At 54.0% G+C, this 22,334-nt stretch overlaps 1 protein-coding gene across 2 annotated transcripts in view; it reads left to right on the forward strand.

Moving 5' to 3' along the window:
• LOC138274914 (zinc finger protein 34-like) overlaps positions 1–22,334 on the forward strand; it is a 278,326-nt gene that overhangs the window by 14,411 nt on the left and 241,581 nt on the right. For both annotated transcript variants that reach the window (XM_069219026.1, XM_069219027.1), the window contains exon 2: positions 18,055–18,126. In XM_069219026.1, the coding sequence (XP_069075127.1) occupies positions 18,055–18,126 (72 nt within the window). The remainder of the gene's footprint in view (positions 1–18,054; positions 18,127–22,334) is intronic.

Here is a 22,334-nt window from a genome sequence, read left to right on the forward strand (position 1 = left end):
GCGCTGGCCCTGGTGAACCCCCAGCATGGCGCTGGCCCTGGTGAACCCCAGCATGGCGCTGGCCCTGGTGACCCCCAGCATGGCGCTGGCCCTGGTGACCCCCAGCATGGCGCTGGCCCTGGTGACCCCCAGCATGGCGCTGGCCCTGGTGACCCCCAGCATGGCGCTGGCCCTGGTGACCCCCAGCATGGCGCTGGCCCTGGTGACCCCCAGCATGGCGCTGGCCCTGGTGAACCCCCAGCATGGCGCTGGCCCTGGTGAACCCCCAGCATGGGCTGGCCCTGGTGAACCCCAGCATGGCGCTGGTGACCCCCAGCATGGCGCTGGCCCTGGTGACCCCCAGCATGGCGCTGGCCCTGGTGACCCCCAGCATGGCGCTGGCCCTGGTGACCCCCAGCATGGCGCTGGCCCTGGTGACCCCCAGCATGGCGCTGGCCCTCGTGAACCCCCAGCATGGCGCTGGCCCTGGTGAACCCCAGCATGGCGCTGGCCCTGGTGAACCCCAGCATGGCGCTGGCCCTGGTGAACCCCAGCATGGCGCTGGCCCTGGTGAACCCCAGCATGGCGCTGGCCCTGGTGAACCCCAGCATGGCGCTGGCCCTGGTGAACCCCAGCATGGCGCTGGCCCTGGTGAACCCCCAGCATGGGCTGGCCCTGGTGAACCCCAGCATGGCGCTGGCCCTGGTGAACCCCCAGCATGGCGCTGGCCCTGGTGAACCCCCAGCATGGCGCTGGCCCTGGTGAACCCCCAGCATGGCGCTGGCCCTGGTGAACCCCCAGCATGGCGCTGGCCCTGGTGAACCCCCAGCATGGCGCTGGCCCTGGTGAACCCCCAGCATGGCGCTGGCCCTGGTGAACCCCCAGCATGGCGCTGGCCCTGGTGAACCCCCAGCATGGGCTGGCCCTGGTGAACCCCAGCATGGCGCTGGCCCTGGTGAACCCCAGCATGGCGCTGGCCCTGGTGAACCCCAGCATGGCGCTGGCGAACCCCAGCATGGCGCTGGCCCTGGTGACCCCCCAGCATGGGCTGGCCCTGGTGAACCCCAGCATGGCGCTGGCCCTGGTGAACCCCCAGCATGGGCTGGCCCTGGTGAACCCCCAGCATGGGCTGGCCCTGGTGAACCCCCAGCATGGGCTGGCCCTGGTGAACCCCAGCATGGCGCTGGTGACCCCCAGCATGGCGCTGGCCCTGGTGAACCCCCAGCATGGCGCTGGCCCTGGTGAACCCCCAGCATGGCGCTGGCCCTGGTGAACCCCCAGCATGGCGCTGGCCCTGGTGAACCCTCAGCATGGCGCTGGCCCTGGTGAACCCTCAGCATGGCGCTGGCCCTGGTGAACCCCCAGCATGGCGCTGGCCCTGGTGAACCCTCAGCATGGCGCTGGCCCTGGTGAACCCTCAGCATGGCGCTGGCCCTGGTGAACCCTCAGCATGGCGCTGGCCCTGGTGAACCCTCAGCATGGCGCTGGCCCTGGTGAACCCTCAGCATGGCGCTGGCCCTGGTGAACCCTCAGCATGGCGCTGGCCCTGGTGAACCCTCAGCATGGCGCTGGCCCTGGTGAACCCTCAGCATGGCGCTGGCCCTGGTGAACCCCAGCATGGCGCTGGCCCTGGTGAACCCCCAGCATGGCGCTGGCCCTGGTGAACCCCCAGCATGGCGCTGGCCCTGGTGAACCCCCAGCATGGCGCTGGCCCTGGTGAACCCCCAGCATGGCGCTGGCCCTGGTGAACCCCCAGCATGGCGCTGGCCCTGGTGAACCCCCAGCATGGCGCTGGCCCTGGTGAACCCCAGCATGGCGCTGGCCCTGGTGAACCCCCAGCATGGCGCTGGCCCTGGTGAACCCCCAGCATGGCGCTGGCCCTGGTGAACCCCCAGCATGGCGCTGGCCCTGGTGAACCCCCAGCATGGCGCTGGCCCTGGTGAACCCCCAGCATGGCGCTGGCCCTGGTGAACCCCCAGCATGGCGCTGGCCCTGGTGAACCCCAGCATGGCGCTGGCCCTGGTGAACCCCCAGCATGGCGCTGGCCCTGGTGAACCCCCAGCATGGCGCTGGCCCTGGTGAACCCCAGCATGGCGCTGGCCCTGGTGAACCCCCAGCATGGCGCTGGCCCTGGTGAACCCCCAGCATGGCGCTGGCCCTGGTGAACCCCCAGCATGGCGCTGGCCCTGGTGAACCCCCAGCATGGCGCTGGCCCTGGTGAACCCCCAGCATGGCGCTGGCCCTGGTGAACCCCCAGCATGGCGCTGGCCCTGGTGAACCCCCAGCATGGCGCTGGCCCTGGTGAACCCCCAGCATGGCGCTGGCCCTGGTGAACCCCCAGCATGGCGCTGGCCCTGGTGAACCCCAGCATGGCGCTGGCGAACCCCAGCATGGCGCTGGCCCTGGTGAACCCCCAGCATGGCGCTGGCCCTGGTGAACCCCCAGCATGGCGCTGGCCCTGGTGAACCCCCAGCATGGCGCTGGCCCTGGTGAACCCCCAGCATGGCGCTGGCCCTGGTGAACCCCCAGCATGGCGCTGGCCCTGCTGAACCCCCAGCATGGCGCTGGCCCTGGTGAACCCCCAGCATGGCGCTGGCCCTGGTGAACCCCCAGCATGGCGCTGGCCCTGGTGAACCCCCAGCATGGCGCTGGCCCTGGTGAACCCCCAGCATGGCGCTGGCCCTGGTGAACCCCCAGCATGGCGCTGGCCCTGGTGAACCCCCAGCATGGCGCTGGCCCTGGTGAACCCCCAGCATGGCGCTGGCCCTGGTGAACCCCCAGCATGGCGCTGGCCCTGGTGAACCCCCAGCATGGCGCTGGCCCTGGTGAACCCCCAGCATGGCGCTGGCCCTGGTGACCCCCCAGCATGGCGCTGGCCCTGGTGACCCCCCAGCATGGCGCTGGCCCTGGTGAACCCCCAGCATGGCGCTGGTCCTGGTGAACCCCCAGCATGGCGCTGGTCCTGGTGAACCCCCAGCATGGCGCTGGTCCTGGTGAACCCCCAGCATGGCGCTGGCCCTGGTGAACCCCCAGCATGGCGCTGGCCCTGGTGAACCCCCAGCATGGCGCTGGCCCTGGTGAACCCCCAGCATGGCGCTGGCCCTGGTGACCCCCAGCATGGCGCTGGCCCTGGTGAACCCCCAGCATGGGCTGGCCCTGGTGAACCCCCAGCATGGGCTGGGGACAGGTACCTTTCAGCTGCCTCCCAGGGCACCCCCACTCCTGCTGATAGAAATTTGTCCTCCGTGTTGACTCTTTGAGAGGAGTGACTGGGCCTGTGAGAGGGGATATGATAACTTGATTAGATGACGTGGGGGCCGCGCGTCAGCTCAGCGGGTCTGTGCTCCAGTCCTTAACCTCTCCTCAGGAGGCCACAAATCATGAGCAGTAATTGATCCATTCTCCCCCTCGAGATCCACCAATAACTGCTTTGAGTTATGGAGATGGCGCGCGCCTGTAAGATGGCTGCCGCTGCCCCTATGCTGTCCGTAGTGTGAGCGCTCTACAAACTGCAGCCGCCTCATGTGCACGGATTAAATGATCATTTAATACGATCCAATATCAGATTGTTTTTGCTCACTCTGTCACGCCAGGAACTATATTCCAAAGCGATCCAAACATTGCACCTCTGCCAACTTACTAATGGATATATTAGAGAGCCTCCAGCGCTAACTTAGTGCCACCTTAGCGCCATTTGTTTGTCGATGAGGCAGCGCTAAAGGGGCTTTTTCCCCTCTATATATTTACAGAGTGTCAGAATGCACGCAGTGCGCCACTTTCTAACCCCTTGCCCCACACTATGCTGCGCCTGGCGTAATATATGCTGGGGGGCATTCTGGCGCTCGGAGGCCTGCAAAAACACCACAGTGAAATTTAACAGCTTCACTGCACCATTTTTGGCATCATTTTTAACGACTGCTCGGAGCAGGCGTTAAAATGACGCTCCATATTAACCCATGGGCCTCCCTGTGCTTTGTTTCAATAGCATCAACATGTTTGACACTAGCGCAGCAAAGCGACACAGTAGCATCAAAAATATTGTAAATACGGCACAACCATGGTGTCGTTAGGTGACGGTAGGAGGCGCACAGATAAAGTGGCGCATCAGCTCTGATGCAACACTTTTTCTTAAATATGGGCCTAAAAGTCACACAAACAGGTGCAAAGTGCTGGTTTGGAATTTACTTTCCCATTTGCGACATGCTGTGCACTGGAAAACTGCCCTCAAGTAAGGCTTGAGTTACCTTGTACATAGGGGCATACTTGGAGTACGGCATAGGCGTATCCGTACCCCACCAATGGTTTTTTGACACAAAGCACTATCTACTAATAGTTGAAGACAGGGCTTTGCCCCACAAACTATGCTTCTGCATGCGGGCACACAGAATGAGAGAAGTTGTCTTTTCTCCACACGTTTCTAACTTTGTATGTGTGTTGTACTATAATCCACACAAACATACAATGGTGGTAAAACTTTAGAAATAAGTCTAAGCATGGTGTTTACTGGAAGGGAACCCTTCAGTAGGCACACGCCTTTTCACTATGATACAAGGGTCTGTGTGTGGCACAAGGCACCTGGCTGTGCACCCCCTGGCAAAGAGCGCACCAACGCCACATATTAAAAGATACAGCGCTCTCCGGTTCATGTAGCATAAGTTGTTCCACTGCGTTACATCCGATATTACTAAACCTGCAACCAAGTAGCAAACAAGCATTAGCAATGCCAATAGGTCTCGCCCTTGGGACTAATTAGCTTTGCCAATGGTTCTTAGACGAACCTTGTTGCTGGTGAGCGAGCGTTGTTTGACCCTCAGCCAGTCGGCCCCTCTCCACCATGCCTCACCATGCACCCCTCGTGACTCTTCACCATGCACCCCTCGTGACTCTTCACCATGCACCCCTCGTGACTCTTCACCATGCACCCCTCGTGACTCTTCACCATGCACCCCTCGTGACTCTTCACCATGCACCCCTCGTGACTCTTCACCATGCACCCCTCGTGACTCTTCACCATGCACCCCTCGTGACTCTTCACCATGCACCCCTCGTGACTCTTCACCATGCACCCCTCGTGACTCTTCACCATGCACCCCTCGTGACTCTTCACCATGCATCCCTCGTGACTCTTCACCATGCACCCCTCGTGACTCCTCACCATGCACCCCTCGTGACGCCTCACCATGCACCCCTCGTGACGCCTCACCATGCACCCCTCGTGACACCTCACCATGCACCCTCTTGATGTCAAATGATGCACCGCTGCATGATTCACTATCTGTTTCCTTCCACTGTCTCTTTTCATTCTCTTCTGTGCCCTCCCCACTGTCTCTAAGTAGTTAGTGTTGCCAAAGCACATAGGTCTAGCTTGCATTTTGAGGTTTGTTTAAAATATTTAAAAACTTGCACCAGTGAAAACACAAATCAAAAAAGACAAATTATTTCTATGTACAATACGTGATTTGGGATATTAAAGCAATGTGTATTGTTTCATTGCATTTTTGGAATGTAAGAGTTCCCCCCACATATGCAATGCAAAGCAAGTACTCCACAGGAGGTTCCATAGCCAAACAGCCAATAACACGTGGTGAGAAAGCAATAGTCCTCTTCGTGCAGCAAAGCCAACATATTGTATATTTTATAGAATTAATAAAAAAATATGCTTTGCAGAGGTCTGTGCTGTGAAGCAAGACCTAAAAATGACCAGTGCAATCTACGCTGCTGAGCTGTGGACACCGCTGTCTCACAGCAGCAAAGGTTCTAAGCGGGCCACTGTGAACAGGGGCGGCCATATTGACTCAGAATTCTTCTCAACTCATCACCATAATTCAAGCCAGTTATTGTCGATCCTACATCGGACAATGGATCAATTACTGCTCATGATTTGTGGCCTCCTGAGGAGAGGTTAAGGACTGGAGCACAGACCCGCTGAGCTGAAGTGCGGCCGCAATGTCATCTAATCAAGTTATCATATCCCCTCTCACAGGCCCAGTCACTCCTCTCAAAGAGTCAACATGGAGGACAAATTTCTATCAGCAGGAGTGGGGGTGCCCTGGGAGGCAGCTGAAAGGTACCTGTCCCCTCTGCGCGGCCCCCCGGCCCATGCTGGGGTTCACCAGGGCCAGCGCCATGCTGGGGTGCACCAGGGCCAGCGCCATGCTGCTTAGGGCCACCATTCACCAGCCTTGGGAACGCTCATGGGGGCTCTTTGAGTGGGGAGTTAATTATTCTTCCCAAGAGTAGAGATGAGACGGGGACACACAATATGGCGCCCAGGAGGAGGTCTCTGCTGTCACCACGGTTATTTTAGGACGTAGGTGGTTTAGAAAAGCACAAAACAAGTTCAGAATCTAGCTGAATCCAGGCAACAAACTTTACATGCTGTCCAGTTTTTTTCAAACAGGGATTTTTGCACATAGTTTTCATTTCTATCTTTATTTGTCGAGGGCCGGACATGTGGATGTGGGGTCGTGCATAAGTGGTATATCGGATGCAGGGCACACGTGGTGTACATGTCAGGAGTTTGTTGGCTGCCTTTTGGGGATTCCAAATTCAGCTCTAAAATCTGAAAATCGGTGTTTATCAGTTTTCATGCGGCCGTCCTTAAACACAAATATAATAATAAAAACTGTAATTCCAAAGTTTTAAAAACATCATTTATTTCCGTCAACGTACAGAACACATTTTCAATTTAAATGAGACCTCTTGCAGGTTTCTCTCTGTGGCAGTGAGCGTCACGCGCTTCTGGTGACGAGCGTCACGCGCTTCTGGCGAAAGTGCCCGGCTCAGACTTTCCCTCCTTGGCATAGATCTCTCGATGTCACGCACAGTCTGCCATTTCTGCTCTCTTTCACCAAGTCTCTCTCATATGCCTCAAGTGCTCTCTCCTGTCCTCAGTGTCTCACTCTTTTTAAATTGGGCACTCAGGGGCTCACCGCCACTCACTCTCACATTCACTCCCTCACATGATCACTCTTTCTTCTCCACTCTTACTGGCACACTCGCACATGCTCTAAAAGCCTTATCGCCTCTCAGTCTCTCATGCACTCACCCTCTCATTTTGTTTTTCCTTGCTGTCTCTCCCATTCTCTGCCACTCATTCTCTTTTACATACTCACTGAATTTCACTCCTGCCCTCCCTCGCACACTCACTGCCACCTGCAGTGTGTGGCTCCGTCACATGTCTTCTTGTGGGAAGAACAATTGACTTCCCACTCAGAGCCCCCATGGGCCCTTCTCAGGCCTAACGAATGGTGGCGGCCCGAAGCATCATGGCGGTGGCCCTGGAGAACCCCCAGCATGGCGCTGGCCCTGGAGAGCCCCCTGCTAAACCTCCAGCATGGTCCTGGCCCTAGAGAACCGTAAGCACAGCTCTGGCCCTGGTGAATCCCCAGCATGGCCCTAGCCCTGATGAAACCACTGTAAACCCCCATCCTAGCGCTGGCCCTGGAGACCCCCCCCTCCCCCCAGCATGGCTGTTGCCCTGGAGACCCCCCCCCCCAGCATGGCTGTTGCCCTGGAGACCCCCCCCCCCAGCATGGCTGTTGCCCTGGAGACCCCCCCCCCCCCAGCATGGCTGTTGCCCTGGAGGACCCCCCCCCCCCCCCCAGCATGGTCCTGGCCCTGGAGGCCCCCCCCCCCCCAGCATGGTCCTGGCCCTGGAGACCCCCCCCCAGCATGGCCCTGGAGACCCCCCCCCCCCCCACCCCCAGCATGGTCCTGGCCCTGGAGACCCCCCCCCCCCCAGCAAGGTCCTGGCCCTGGAGACCCCCCCCCCCCCAGCAAGGTCCTGGCCCTGGAGACCCCCCCCACCCCCCCCCAGCATGGCCCTGGGGAACCCCCAGCATGGCCCTGGCGAACCCCCAGCATGGCCCTGGCCCTGATTAAACCACTGGTAAACCCCTATCCTAGCACTGGCCCTGGAGACCCACCCCCCCCAGCAAGGCCCTGGCCCTGGAGACCCCTCCCCCAGCAAGGTCCTGGCCCTGGAGACCCTCACTGATTTTTCACTCTTTCCCTCCCTTGCACACTCACTGCCACATGCAGTGTGTGGCTCCATCATATGTCTTCTCTTGGGAAGAATAATTGACTTCCCACTCAGAGCCCTCATGGGCCCTTCTCAGGCCTGACGAATGGCGGTGGCCCGAAGCACCATGGCGGTGGCTATGGTGAACCCCCCAGCATGGTGGTGCTCCTGGTGAGCCCCCTGGTAGACGCCCAGCATGGTCCTGGCCCTACAGAACCCCAAGCACAGCTCTGGCGAACCCCCAGCATGGCGCTGGCCATGATGAAACCACTGGTAAACCCACAGCATGGCTGTGGCCCTGGAGAACCCCCCAGCATGGCTGTGGCCCTGGAGAACCCCCCAGCAGGACTGTGGCCCAGGTGAACCCACTGGAGAACCCCCAGCATGGTCATGGCCCTGGAGAACCCCCAGCATGGTACTAGCCCTGGAGAACCCCCAGCATGGTCCTAGCCCTGGAGAACCCCCAGCATGGTCCTGGAGAACCCCCATCATGGCGCTGGCCCTGGTGCCCCCCCCAGCATGAGCCGGGGGGCGGGAACGCAGAGGGTACAGGTACCTTTCAGCTGCCTCCCAGGGCACCCCTACTTCTGCTAATAGAAATTTGTCCACCATGTTGACTGTTTGAGAGGAGTGACTGGACCTGTGAGGGGTGGGGGGGTGGGGGGGGGTGGGGATATGATAACTTGATTAGATGACATGGGTACCACCCATGTACACCCCCATTGCATGAAGTAACACAAAGCAGTGTTTTGCATTGCTTTGCAGTATTCTTTGGGTACTGAAAGTAAATTAGGAAAAAATTGTGCTGGTTAGCTTCACTTTGTGTCATTAACCGAGCGTGAGATGTTTGTAAATCTCCCTGTTAGTGTAAGGGCTGCCCCCGATGGAGAGTCTAATGTTTATAAAAAAAAAAAAAATGAAACAGAAGATCCTTGAGTCTCTTAGGATGTCACGATCCTGGTGGAGAACACCTTTCGAGCTTTCTCTCTGCTGGGTAAGGGGTCTTCTTGAGGCAGAGTCTCCTGTGGGAAATACCGTGCAGGTGACTCCCCCAAGCCATGTATCATTCCTGCGGTAAGGGCTCAGTCACATACACAATGTATCATTCCTGCAGTGTGGGCCTAGTAACATACACAATGTATCGTTCCTGCAGAAAGGAAAGGGCCCAGTAACATACACAATGTATCAGTCCCACAGTAAGGGTTCAGTCACATACACAATGTATCATTCCTGCAATAAGGACCCAGTAACATACACAATGTATCATTCCTGCATTAATGACCTGTAGGAAGGTAGCCTCTTTCTAGCCTTGTTACCCCCACTTTTGGCCTGTTATTGAGTATATGTCAGGGTGTTTTTACTGTCTCACTGGGATCCTGCCAGCCAGGACCTCAGTGCTCAGTTTGTGGCCTGAATGTGTTCCCTGTGTGGTGCCCAACTGTGTCACTGAGGCTCTGCTAACCAGAACATCAGTGCTTATGCTCTCTCTGCTTTTAAAATTGTCACTGCAGGCTAGTGACCGTTTTTACCAGTTCTGATTGGCACACTGGAACACCCTTATAATTCCCTAGTGTATGGTACCTAGGGACCCAGGGTATTGGGGTTCCAGGAGATCCCTATGGGCTGTATCATTTCATTTGCCACCCATAGGGTGCTCAGACAATTCTTACACAGGACTGCCACGGCAGCCTGAGTGAAATAACATCCACGTTATTTCACAGCCATTTTACACTGCACTTAAGTAACTTATAAGTCACCTATATGTCTAACCCTCACTTGGTGAAGGTTAGGTGCAAAGTTACTAAGTGTGAGTGCACCCTGGCACTAGCCAAGGTGCCCCCACATAGTTCAGGGCAATTTCCCCAGACTTTGTGAGTGTGGGGACACCATTACATGCGTGCACTACAAATAGGTCAATACCTATATGTAGCTTCACAATGGTAACTCCAAATATGGCCATGTAACATGTCTAAGATCATGGAATTGCCCCCCCCCCATGCCAAATCTGGTACTGAGGTGCCAATCCCATGCATCGCCAGGTCTCCAGCATGGACCCCGGGTACTTCCAAACCAGCTCTCTGGGGTTTTCACTGCAGCTACCGCTGCTGCCAACCCACAGACAGGCTTATGCCCTCCTGGGGTCTGGGCAGTCCAATCCCAGGAAGGCAGAACAAAGGATTTCCCTGGGAGAGGGTGTTGCACCTTCTCCCTTTGGAAATAGGTGTTAAGAGACTGAGAGGAGTAGCCTCTCCTGGCCTCTGGAAATGCTTTGAAGGGCACAGATGGTACCCTCCTTGCATAAACCAGTCTACACCAGTTCAGGGATCCCCCAGCCCATCCTCTGGTGCAAAACTGGACAAAGGGAAGGGGAGTGACCACTCCCCTGTCCATCACCACCCGAGGAGTGGTGCCCAGAGCGCCTCCAGTGTGTCCCAGACCTCTGCCATCTTGAATACAGAGGTGTGAGGGCACAGTGGAGGCCTCCGATTGGCTAGGGCCAGCAGGTGACATCAGAGACCCCTCCTGATGTGTGCTTACCTGGCTAGGTGGCCAATCCTCCTCTGAGGGCTTTTTAGGGTCTCTCCTGTGGGTTTCTCAACGGATAACAAATGCAAGAGCTCACCAGAGTTCCTCTGCATCTCCCTCTTCAACTTCTGCCAAGGACATGACTGCTGACTGCTCCAGGACGCCTGCAAAACCGCAACAAAATAGCAAGAAGACTACCAGCAACATTGTAGCACCTAATCCTGCCAACTTTCTCGACTGTTTCCTGGTGGTGCATGCTGTGAGGGCTGTCTGCCTTCATTCTGCACTGGAAGCCAAGAAGAAATCTCCTGTGGGTCAACGGAATCGTCCCCCTGCTAAGGCAGGCACCAAACTTCTTCACCAGTCCTCTGGGTCCCCTCTCATCTTGACGAGCATGGTACCTGGAACACAGGAGCTGGATCCAAGTGACCCCAACAGTCCAGTGGTCTATCTGTCCAAATTTGGTGGAGGTAAGTCCTTGCCTCCCCATGCCAGACAGTAATCCTGTGTACTGCATGAACTCCAGCTGCTAGGGCTTCTGTGCACTTTTGCAAGGAATGCTTTGTGCACAGCAGAGCCCAGGTCCCCAGCACTCTGTCCTGCATTGCTCAACTCGCGGAGTTGACCACTGGCTTCGTGGAACCCTCCTTTATAGTGTTGAGATGACCGCCTTGCTCAGTTTTCTTGAACCCCTGTTCAAGTGCTTCTGTGGGTGCTGCCTGCTTCTGTGTGGGCTCTACATGCTGCTGAGCGCCCCCTCTGTCTCCTCCAAGGGGCGACCTCCTGGTCCTTCCTGGGCCAGAGCAGCACCCATTTTCTTCAACCTTGACGATTGCAGATAGCAAGGCTTGTTTGTGGTCTTTCTGCGTGGAAACAACTCTGCATCCTCCAGCACACCGTGAGACATCTTCTGTGCAAAGGAGAAGTTCCTGGCATCTTCCGTTGTTGCATAATCTTCAGCTTCTTCCACCCAGAGGCAGCCATTTTGCACCTTCAGCTGGGGTTTAGTGGGCTCCTGCCCCACCAGGACACTTTGATGACTCTTGGACTTGGGCCCCTTCCTTTGCAGGTCCTCAGGTCCAGGAATCCATCTTCAGTGCTTTGCAGTCAGTTGTGGTCTCTGCAGAATCTCCTATCACGACTTTAGTGTGTTTCTGGGGAAGTAGGGTAACTTTACTCCTACTTTTCAGGGTCTTGGGGTGGGGTATCTTGGACACCCTTAGTGTTTTCTTACAATCCTAGTGACCCACTACACTAGGCCTGGGGTCCGTAAGTGAGTCGCATTCCACTTTCTTAGTACATAGTTTGTGTTGCCCCTTGGTCTATTGCATCCTATTGTATTCTACAGTGTTTGCACTACTTTTCTAACTATTTACTTACTGATTTTAGTTTGTGTGTATATTTTGTGTATTTTACTTACCTCCTAAGGGAGTATATCCTCTGAGATATTTCTGACACATTGTGACTAAAAAAGTATTTATTTTTAGTAACTATGAGTATTGTGATTATTATGATATAGTGTTATAAGTGGTATAGTAGGAGCTTTGCATGTCTTCTAGTTCAGCCTAAGCTGCTCTGCTATAGCTACCTCTATCAGCCTAAGCTGCTAGAACACCTCTAATCTACTAATAAGGGATAACTGGACCTGGCACAGTGTAAGTACCATCAGGTACCCACTATAAGCCAGACCAGCCTCCTACAGGACCCCATCACATACACAGCGTATCATTCCTGCAATAAGGACCCCATCACAAACACAATGTATCATTCCTGTGGTAACGGCCCAGTCACACACACACAATCTCATTCCTGCAGTGAGGGCTCAGTCACATACACAATGTATCATTCCTACAGGAAGCACCTAATCACATACACAATGTATCATTCCTTCAGGAAAGACCTAGTCACATACACAATGTATCATTCCCTCGTTAAGGGCTCAATCACATACACAATGTATCATTCCCGCAGTAAGGGCTCAGTCACATACACAATGTATCATTCCCGCAGTAAGGGGTCACTCATATACACAATGTTTCATTCCTACAGGAAAGATCTAATCGCATGCACAATGTATCATTTCTACAAGAAGGATCCAGTCACACAATGTATCATTCCTGCAGCAAGGGCTCAGTCACACACACAATGTATCATTCCTGCAGCATGGGCTTAGTCACACACACAAAGTATAATTTCTACAGTAAGTGCTCAGTCACATACAGAATGGTACATTCCTACAGTAAGGGCCCAGTAACATACACAATGTATCGTTCCTACAGGAAGCACCCAATCACATACACAGTGTATCATTCCTGCAATAAGGACTTGGTCACATACAAAATATATCATTCCTGCAAAATGGACCTAGTCATACACACAATGCATCATTCCGGCAGGAAGGACCCAGTTACATATTCAATGTATGATTTCTACAGCATGGGCTCAGTCACATACACGTTTCATTTTTGCAAGAAGGGCCCAATGACACACACAATGCATGATTCCTGCGGTAAGAGTCCAGTCACATAATACAATGTATCATTTTTGCAGCAAGGGCTCAGTCACATATACAATATATCACTCCTGCATTAAAGGCCCAGACTCCTACACAATGTATCATTCCTGGAGTAAGAGCCCAGTCACATACACTGTATAATTCCTGCAATAAGGACCCAGTCGCACATGCACAATGTATCATTCCTGCAGTAAGATCTCAGCCACGCACACAATGGATCATTCATGGAGTAAGGGCCCAGTCACATAAACAATGTATCATTCCTACGTTAAGAGCCCAGTCACGTACGTAATGTATTGTTCCTGTGATAAAGACCCAATTGCATACACAGTGTATCATTTAAGTGGTAAGGGCCCAGTTACCTACACATTGAATCATTCCTGCAGGAAGGACCCAGTCACATACACAATGTTCAGGCAGACAGGTCGCTCCTTGCACCGCTGCCTCTGCAGCCGCCACTCCAGGTGCCTTCTCGTGGTTTTTACTGAACCCCAGTAGTTAATTTTTCTTCCCACGCCCCAGCCGCTTTGTCTCCGTTGCCCCACCTCCCTCCCTCCACTCTAGTTTCACTGCCTTTTTCCCGCCGCTGAGCCCTGTGGCCCCACCCCCCTGCTCTCCCATTCGCAGACCCCCCTCCCTCCTCCTAGCTGCCACTCCCTCCCTCCTCCCCTCTTATGCCAGCCGTGGCGCAGACAAAGAGCGACCCTTGAACCTGCTTCAGGCAGGCAGGTCGCTCCTTGCACCGCTGCCTCTGCACCCGCCACTCCAGGTGCCTTCTCGGGGGTTTTTACCGGACTCCAGTAGTTTATTTTTCTTCCCACGCCCCAGCCGCTTTGTCCCCGTGGCCCCACCTCCCTCCCTCCACTCCAGTTTCACTGCCTTTTTCCTGCTGCTGAGCCCTGCGGCCCGCCCCCCCCCCCTGCTCTCCCATTCGCGGACCCCCCCTTCCTCCTCCCAGCTGCCACTCCCTCCCTCCCTCCTCCCCTCTTATGCCAGCTGCGGCGCGCCAAAGGCAAGCCTGTCCGCGCCAAGACCGTGCCCAGCGCCAGTCCCCCTGGCCCGCGCGCCTCCCGCAAAACAAATCACCGCTACTCAGCCAACGACCTCCACGCCCTCAATCTAGGACGCTCCAGCGTCTGCTTCCAGTCCACCCCGAAGCACACCAAAGGACCATTCTCCTGCAAAGCCTGCAACTTCACCTGCAACCTAACCACAAAGCTACAGACAAACACCTCAGCTGCATTCTGCTCAACAACCGCTCCATCCACAAGCACGCAATCGAACTCTGGGACCTACTGACCTCATCATCGCCTGACGTGCATTCCTCACCAAAACCTGGATGAACTCTGCCTCTGAACCAGACATAGCCATACCTATACCAGAAGGCTACAATATCACCAGAAGAGACCGCAGCAACAAACCAGGTGGCGAAATCGCCATAGTCTACAAAAACACCATTCGAGTCTCCACCAGCTCCCATGACACCATCAACTCTGCCGAGCACCTCCGTTTCAAAATCCTCATCAACGCAAACACCACCCTCAGAGGAACACTATTCTACAGACCCCCAGGCCATTGACCTCACTTCTGCAACGACATAGTCAACACCATCAGCACCCAAGCCCTCACCTTAACGGACTACATCCTCCTCGGCGTCCTGAACTTCCACCTAGAAAACAACAATGATATCAACACCACCAACCTAATCGCCAACCTCGGGCTCAAGCAACTCGTCACGTCGCCCACCCACACCGCAGGACAAACACTCGACCCCATCTTCTCAGCCAGCAACCACGTCTCCTTCAGCCACACCACCGAACTCCACTGGACCGAACATCGCTGCATCCACTTCTCCTTCCAGAAGCCGGTCACTCACTACCTCACCACTCAACCCCCTCGTCGCTATTGGAACGGAATCTCAACAGAACAACTGATCTCCACCCTCGCCCAGGCTCCTCCTTCTAGGACCCGGGACCCCAACACAGCCGCCGCCAACCTGCATCAATGGATAGAAGACTGCGCCAACACCCTTGCACCACTCAAACAACCCTCAGACATCCCCCACAGATCCAAGGCCAGCTAGTTCACCCCCGACCTGCAGGCCTCCAAACGGGAATGTCGAAGAATGGAGAAGACCTGGCGCCTTGAACCCACCGAATCCAACCACATCACCCTCAAGACTGCCATCCGCAAACATCTCCAGACGATCCGCACTAACAAAAGAACCTACTACAAAAGCTGCATAGACACCAATGCCCACAACAACAAAGAGCTCTTTGGCATCATCAAAGATCTCTCCAACCCTAAGCCCTGCTCCCACGAAGCCCCACGATCGTAGGAGCTCTGCAACTCCCTCGCCTCTTATTTCCATTGAAAGATCGAAGACATCCACAACAGCTTCAAACCCCAGACCCACCAGCCAACCACTGATAACCACGAACCCAACGCACTAAGAAACACCAACCCTTTATGCTCCTGGACCCACGTCAACAATGAAGACCACATCAACACCATGGCCTCCATCCACTCCGGCTCTCCCTCGGAACCCTGCCCACACCAGATCTTCAACAAAGCCAGTGACATAATCGCCCCAACCACTGCACCATCATCAACAGCTCCCTCGAGACAGCCAACTACCTGGAGAGAGGGAAACATGCCAACGCCCACGCACTGTTGAAGAAACCCAAAGCGGACCCAGACGACCCCAAAAACTACAGGCCCAACTCCCTACTCCCCTTCCCTGCGAAGGTCATTGAAGAAATTGTGAACAGCCAACTATCCCGCTTCCTGGAAGACAGCAAAGAGCTCGATTCCTCCCAATCCGATTTCGCAAAAAACGCAGCACGGAGAAAGCACTCATTGCTGCCACAGATGACATCAGAACCATGCTCGACGAAGGGGAAACCGCAGCGCTCCTCCTTCTGGACCTATCCGCAGCCTTCGACACCGTCTGTCACCACACCCTTCTAACACACCTCCACAACACCGGGATCTGCGGTAAGGCCCTCGACTGGATCTCTTCTTTCCTCTCCGGCAGAACCCAGAGAGTCCTCCTTCCGCCCTAACTGTCCGAATCCTCCAAAACCATCTGTGGCGTCCCCCAGGGATCCTCCCTCATCCCAACACTCTTCAACGTGTACATGGCTCCTCTCGCCAATGTCGCACGATCCCACCACATCAACATAGAATCCTACGCAGCCGACACCCAGATGATCGCCTCCCTCACGAAAGACCCCAAAACCGCAAGAAACAACCTCCACAATGGACTTCACGCCATTGCCAACTGGATGGAATCAAGCCGCCTCCAGCTAAACACAGAAAAAACAGAGATCCTCATCCTCGGCAGAAACCCGTCAGCCTGGAATGACTCCTGGTGGCCTACCTCACTTGGAGCCGAGCCCACCCCCACCACCCAAGTACGGAACCTGGGAATCATCCTGGACTCAGCACTCAGCATGACGCAGCAGGTCAACGCAGTCTCCTCTTCCTGCTACAACACCCTCCACATGCTCCGCAATATCTTCAAGTGGATTCCTGTCGAAACCAGAAAGACAGTCACCCACACCCTAGTCAGCAGCCTACTGGACTTCGGCAACGCACTGTATGCAGGAACAACGACCAAACTACAAAAGAAAATGCAACGTATCCAAAACACCTCCGCCCGACTCATCCTCAACGTCCCATGCCACAACCACATCTCTGCCCACCTCAGAGACCTACACTGGCTACCTGTATCGAAGAGGATTACCTTCAAACTACTCACCCAAAGCCCTCCCACACACAGGTCTGGCCTACCTTAATGACACTCACCTTCCACACCCCTGTCCGCCAGCTCCGCTTCGCCAGCCTCACCCTCGCCTCCGTCCCCCACATTTGCTGCACCACCGCCGGAGGAAGATCCTTCTCTCACCTTGCCGCCAAGACCTGGAACTCCCTACCACTCCACCTACGCCAGACCAAGGACCTCCTGTCTTTCAGGCAACGCTTCAAGCATGGCTATTCGACCAGTAGCTTCCACCCCCCCCCCCCCCCCCAGCGCCTTGAGACCCTGACTGGTGAATAGCGCGCTTTATAAATCACTTGATTGATTGAATGTATCATTCCTGCAGGAAGGACCAATTAAAAAAACACAAGGTATCATTCCTGCAGAAAAGACCCTGTAACATACACAATGTATCATTCCTAGAGGTAGAGCTCAGTCACTTGCAAAATGTATCTTTCCTGTATTAAAGACCCAGTCACGGCAGGAAGGGCCTCCAAATACTGTTTGAGGAGAATGATCTTCTGAAGGTGTCCACTTTGTCTTCCGAAATCGATGCCTGTAGTGTTCCGAGTCATGTCCCACGCGTTCCAGTATGCTCTTCTTTATTTCTTTATACGGAGTGGTCCCTTCTGGGTTAGCAGCTTGATAGGCGGCCTGCAAATTACCCGTTAATAATGGAGCCACAAATTGGCCCCATTGCTCCTCGGGCCAAGCGGCAGAGGCGGCCACTTGCTCAAAATTTGTGAAAAACGCATCGGGATCTTCTCCTTCCTGATATTTTTGGAGAACAGAACTTGGGACGTTGGGGTGAACTTTGCTGGCGGCTATAGTATCTGTCGGTTTTTGTAAGGCCTTCTCATTTACCAGCTGTTTATTTGCAAAAATAGTGGCTTGGCTCTTCAGGGCACTTTGGAGTGCTTCTCTATCAGCTTTAGCCTCTTTGGTGTGCCTCCCAAACTACTTGAAGGTGGCGTTGTCCTTATGCCAGCTGTTGAATCATGTCTTCGATGGTTGGCTTCACCTCCATAGTTCTATCTTGAGTTATCTCCTCTTTAGTCTGCCGCTACTTCTATCCCACATCTTACACCACTGTATCGGTGGGCGTAGAGACAAGGACAGACAATACAACTCGTGTTTAGGGTGTGTGGAAGATTCACGTTTATTGGTAATATAGAGTTCTTGTCTGGCTGCCCGTAAGTCTCTAGCTCCCCGTGAATTTAACACTCACTTTCTATTCTTTCTTGTCAGGTTCTCTTTGGTCCAGCCGAAGGTCGTGTGGAAGGACCTCGTCAGGGAGACCGGGAAAAGAAAGAAGGCAAGGTAAGTCTTTACTTCGGGGTTGTTTGGGGTCATGTTAGTAAGTGGGAGACTCTTGTGGGGGTGCGGTGAGGTGATAGGAAACCAAGTTGTAAGGGGGGGTTTGGAGAATAACCAATTACTATAGTCTCCTATGTGCGCTAGACCTCTCAAGCAAACACTTAGATCTCGCAATGCCCGTGTAGGAAGGTAAGTGCTTGTATTAGCGAGGGGGGGGAGAAGAGAGAGGAAAAAAAAAAAAGAAGACTTACGTAAAGGATAGGATATCCCTTTTTCCTAGAACAACCACCAACAAACAATATATAGATATAAGTATCAGGTAGTTCCCTTTTGTAACCTGTGTAGGGAACCCCACTAGGTTTCCTCCTTTTCCTCCTCCTGTTCCTTGTTCGATTCCCTTCCCTCCTCCCTCTTTCCCTTTCACCTCCCGCTCCCACCCCTCTCCCCGCCAGGGCTTTAAACCTACTCTGAAAGCAGGACCGTATCTCCTTGAGCCACGCCCCTCCAGGGACGTGGCGGAGTCCTCACGTCTCTGGGCCTCCTTGCCCTCCGTCAGTGGTTCCTTTTTCCTCCAGGTCCTCTGGTTTCTGCTGATCCGGCCACATCGCGTTTCCTCCGTGTTCTTCTCTTTTTCTTCCTCTTCAGGCAACCGCGGAAGTCCGTCCTTTATTGCATTGGGAATCTGGATATCTGGATTCCCAATGCATTCCTCTTCCGGGTTGTCTCCGACGGTGCCCCCAGGGTATTCGGCTGCCTGGGGGCCGTCATTGAAGGTAGCCGGGTGTTCCAGCGCCCGGCTACAGTATCATTCCTCCATTAAAGGCCCAGTCCCATACAAAATGTATCATTCCTGCAATAATGACCGAGTCACACACACAATGTATAATACCTGTGGTAAGGACCGAATCACATACACAATGTATCGTTCCTAAAATAAGACCCAATCACAGACAAAATATATCATTCCTGCATTGAGGCCACTCATGTACACAATGTATCATTCCTGGAGAAAGGCCTCCGTCATGAACACAGTGTTAGGGAAACAACTTTTCCAACCCTCCTCGGAGTGACGCAAAGAAAACACAAACACCAGGCAAGGCTCCGGAACAGATGAAATGTCGCGGTTTTCAATGGTCTTACCGTCGAAGCTGAGAGGCGTAGGGGAACGACCCTTGTTCCGGCTGGTTCTGCTCTGGCTGAGGAAGGGGCGACCCCTTCCAGTAGCCACGGTGCTGTTTGGTATGAGCAAACCACTACAGTCCGTGCCCTCCAGAAGGAGTCCCAGAGGAAAAACCCCCGTAGGGTAAAAAACCTCCACAGGAACTCCCTGAAATGAAAGGAGGACACCAGGGCGTTAGGACCAAGGATCAGGAAGACTGGAAAACAAGGCAGGACAGGAACAGACAGGATTCGCAGGAGGAGATCAATCGGAGCGTGACTACCACCAAGGAGTGTTGCAACGCAATGAACAAGCAATTGGAATCCCCTTATATACCCCTGGACAGGAAGTAGGAAACAGGAAGTAGAACACCACCATCTTGGATTGGGGAGAAAACAACTAAAGTGAATTAGGTATGTGTGTAAAACAATGCATGCTGGGCAGACATGAAGTGGTCAGCATGCTGGGAAGAAAAGAGACAAGTATAAAGTACCCCAAGTGTAAGGGTTCGGTTTGTTCCAGTAAACATCGGTAAGTAAATGACAGGAAACGGACATGTAAGAAAATTAATGTTGAGCGCAAACTGCGCTGACGCGGCCATGCCTGAACCCCCTCGGGGTCTCAGACCCTGCCGCTTCTGCCTTTACGGCAGAACTTAAAATATGGCAAGCGGCGAGTGCCGCAACCCCTAGACCGGCTCCCTGGAGCCTCCATGGCTCCCGCCCGGGCCGCGGCAACCCCCGCGACCTGAGTGTCGGCAGCGGCGTTCTCCGCGACCCGGGTGCCGGCCACGGCAGAAAAAACGTGCCGCGGTAACCGAAGCCCGCGGGGAGCCCCCCCCCCCCCGAGGCCCCAGGTTTGTGGGGGAAGAGCCGGAAAAAGCGGCGGAGCAAAAGAGGAGCATGGACTGAAGAGGCATCCTCCCAGGAACACTCACTCAAAGGGTATCCCTTCCAATGAATAAGGTATTGGAGGCGCCCATGGAAAAACCAAGAGTCACAGACCTCCTGAACTTCGTACTCCGGCACATTGTCAACCAACAGAGGAGGGGGACAGGGCAACTGCCTATGAAAAAGATCAGGACGGTAGGGTTTCAATTGCGAGACATGAAATACCGGGTGGATCTTCCATGTCAGAGGTAGGCGAAGACGCATAGACACAGGGTTGATTTTCTTGAGAATTAGAAAGGGACCGTAAAAGCGGGGTTTGAATTTGTTTTGGGTGAGTCGGAGAGGTAGGAATCTAGAGGAAAGCCAGACCTTATCATGGACCTGATATAGAGGAGCCGCACAGCGTCTCCTATCTGCAATCTTCTTCATGCGGGACTTGGTGGACACAAGGTTGGAATGGATAATTCGTTGTATACCCCGTAGCTGTCGGACGAAGGAGGAGATGGCGGGAAGATTGGAGTTGTCTCTCAGGGGAGTTGGGAAGGCCCTGGAATGGAAACCATAGGAGCCATAGAAAGGAGAGACTTTAGAGGCACTGTGTAGAGAGTTATTATAGGAGAATTCTGCAAGCGGTAAGTAGGGAGCCCAATTACTTTGTGTAGCGTTACAGAAGCTACGTAAATACTGTTCGAGACCCTGATTGAGTCGTTCCGTTTGTCCATTGGTTTGAGGGTGGAACCCGGATGATAAGGCCACCTGGATCCCCAAGGTCTTGCAGAATTGATTCCAGAATCGGGAGATATATTGAGGACCCCTGTCCGATATAATAACTTGGGGTAACCCATGTAGCCTGAAGATTTCTTGAGTAAAGATCTGACTTAACTCCTTTGCCGTTGGTAACTTTCTCAATGCCGTGAAGTGGGCCATCTTGGTGAAGGAGTCCACAGTTACCATTATGACGTGGTTTCCCACTGAGGAAGGTAATGCGCACATAAAATCGGTGGATATGGTATGCCATGGCCCTGGGGGAACAGGTAATGGGCGGAGTAACCCCACAGGTCTGGTTCGGGGTGTCGTGGCTTGAGCACATGTAGGACAGGATAACACATATGCCTCAGTGTCAGCCTTGAGAGTTGGCCACCAGAAAGAGCGAAGTAAAAGATCTTGAGTCGCTTTCATTCCTCGATGACTGGCAATAGGGGAATCATGGCACATGCGTAAAGCTTCGATTTGGACTGTTTTAGTGGGTAAAAACAGGGCCTTATCACGATAATAGTAGTCATGATCGATGTGCAGCTGTGGACGTAACTTTTTTAGTTCTGTTTCGTGTAGACTGGCATATTCGGACTTGACTTGATCTAAAAAAGTCTGGGCTACCCCTATGATTTTATTGTTGTCAAATAAATTTTGAACCGCGGAATCACCGCACCCAGGATAACGTCGGGACAGGGCATCCGCCAGGATGTTCTGAGAACCAGGGATGTAGGTGATATAGAAATCATATTGGCTGAAGAAGAAGGCCCATCGAGCCTGCCGGCTATTTTGGCACTGGAAATTTCTTAAGCACTGTAGATTTCTATGATCGGTCCGGGCTTCAAAGGGCTCTTTTGATCCCATCAAAAAGTGTCTCCATTCGGTGCACGCGACCTTTAAGGCGAGTAATTTGCGTTCTAGCACGGAATAGTTTCGCTCAGAATCAGATAGAATGTGTGAGAGATAAAATACAGGGTGTTCTAGGTCATCATCGTCTTGTTTTTGTAACAAGGCAGCCCCAATGGCTCTTTCTGAGGCGTCTGTGTCAACAATGAATTGTTTGCTGGTGTCTGGGTGTCGCAGAATAGGGGCTTGAATAAAGGCTTTCTTTAAGTCCTGAAAAGCTGACTCAGCGCCTGGTGTCCAACAAAAACCTTTCTTTAGATGTTCCTTTTTGAGGGTTTGAGTAATGAAGCTGGTTCTCTGTGCAAAGTCTGCTATGAACTGTCGGTAGAAGTTGGCTAGTCCCAGAAAACATTGAGTCTCCTTGATGGAAGAAGGAGATGGCCAATTCAATATAGCCTGTACTTTGTCTGAGTCCATGGCAACTCCGGTTTGGTTTATACAGTATCCCAAGTATTTTACTTCTATCTGATCAAACTCGCATTTTTCAGGCTTACAGAACAAAT

Source organism: Pleurodeles waltl, unplaced genomic scaffold (assembly GCF_031143425.1).
Source record: "Pleurodeles waltl isolate 20211129_DDA unplaced genomic scaffold, aPleWal1.hap1.20221129 scaffold_209, whole genome shotgun sequence".
NCBI classification, from domain to species: domain Eukaryota; kingdom Metazoa; phylum Chordata; class Amphibia; order Caudata; family Salamandridae; genus Pleurodeles; species Pleurodeles waltl.